Below are 1,010 nucleotides of genomic sequence, written 5' to 3'. Positions count from 1 at the left end.
TCTGACTCCCAGTGATCCCTCCTTGGGTTTCCGAGGTGGTATCACTACGGAAGTAAATTGCCCAACCTTCCTTCCAAGGAGCGGCTGGTGGGTGTGAGCTGCCAGCCTTCTGGTGAGCAGTCACGTGCCTTAGGCACTACGCCACCAGAGTGCCTGAAACAAGGATGGAGAGACACAAAGAGTTGACTGCTTCCCCAGTACCATGGAGTCAAGAGAAAGCTATGGGTGATAACAGGACAATGAATTACCATGGGCTCCTCTGTGACCTTCTCGAATTGTATGAGCCGCACTTTCCGCACCTCCTGGCCCCTGGCTGGGCTACTCAGGGCCGCAGACCCATTGGTGTACATGTCCTCGGTCACAGCATTTAACTGATGCGACACAGCCTGTCAGATCAAAACAACAGAGCAGTTTATGAACTCCAAAGGAAAGGCTTAGTGTTGGTACCTTACCTGCAATGCTGAAACCCACAGAGCTCCGCACACCAATGGGCACTGCACGCATTTGGCTTTTGTTCTGGGTTTATTTTTTTACTATTAAAATCATTTACTTTTGTTGCTGTTGTTGAGAATATACACAGCATATACACAGCAGAACACACATCGAGTCCAGCTTCTCCATGTGCCAGTCAGTGACACTGATGGCACCCTTCCCCTCCTTTTCTGAGTTGTCCTTTCCTCGTCAGCAGAAACTGCCAGCCCCCTGAGCTTCTGCTCTGATCTTTCAACTTGCCATTGTCCATGTGATTGCACAGTACTGAAGGCAGACCTTTGTCATGAGTTGCTAAACGACTGTTTGACTTGAAGAAGACTTTTGGGGATACTTCTGGTTTAAGAGACTATGGCCCCAAGTCATCGTTCTGGTCCTGAACTGAACTCACTCCAGTGGCTTAACTTCCAGCCAAAAACAGGCCCAAACCCAAAATAACCAAACTCACTGCCATGGAGTCGAATCTGACTCACGGCGACCCCCCCTCCTTGGGTTTCCGAGGCAATATCACTACGGAAGTA

At 49.5% G+C, this 1,010-nt stretch overlaps 1 protein-coding gene across 1 annotated transcript in view; it reads right to left on the bottom strand.

Moving 5' to 3' along the window:
* The window catches only part of MPP1 (membrane palmitoylated protein 1), a 29,185-nt gene that overhangs the window by 22,451 nt on the left and 5,724 nt on the right, over nt 1-1,010 (bottom strand). The window contains 1 exon segment of the mRNA XM_042783082.1: nt 249-452. Within this exon segment, the coding sequence (XP_042639016.1) occupies nt 249-452 (204 nt within the window).

Source organism: Orycteropus afer, unplaced genomic scaffold (assembly GCF_000298275.1).
Source record: "Orycteropus afer afer isolate SDZICR_OR568_19922 unplaced genomic scaffold, OryAfe1.0 scaffold00647, whole genome shotgun sequence".
Classification (NCBI taxonomy): Eukaryota; Metazoa; Chordata; class Mammalia; order Tubulidentata; family Orycteropodidae; genus Orycteropus; species Orycteropus afer.
The sequence above is the reverse complement of the archived record's forward strand: the minus strand, read 5'-3'. Positions and strand labels throughout refer to the sequence as shown.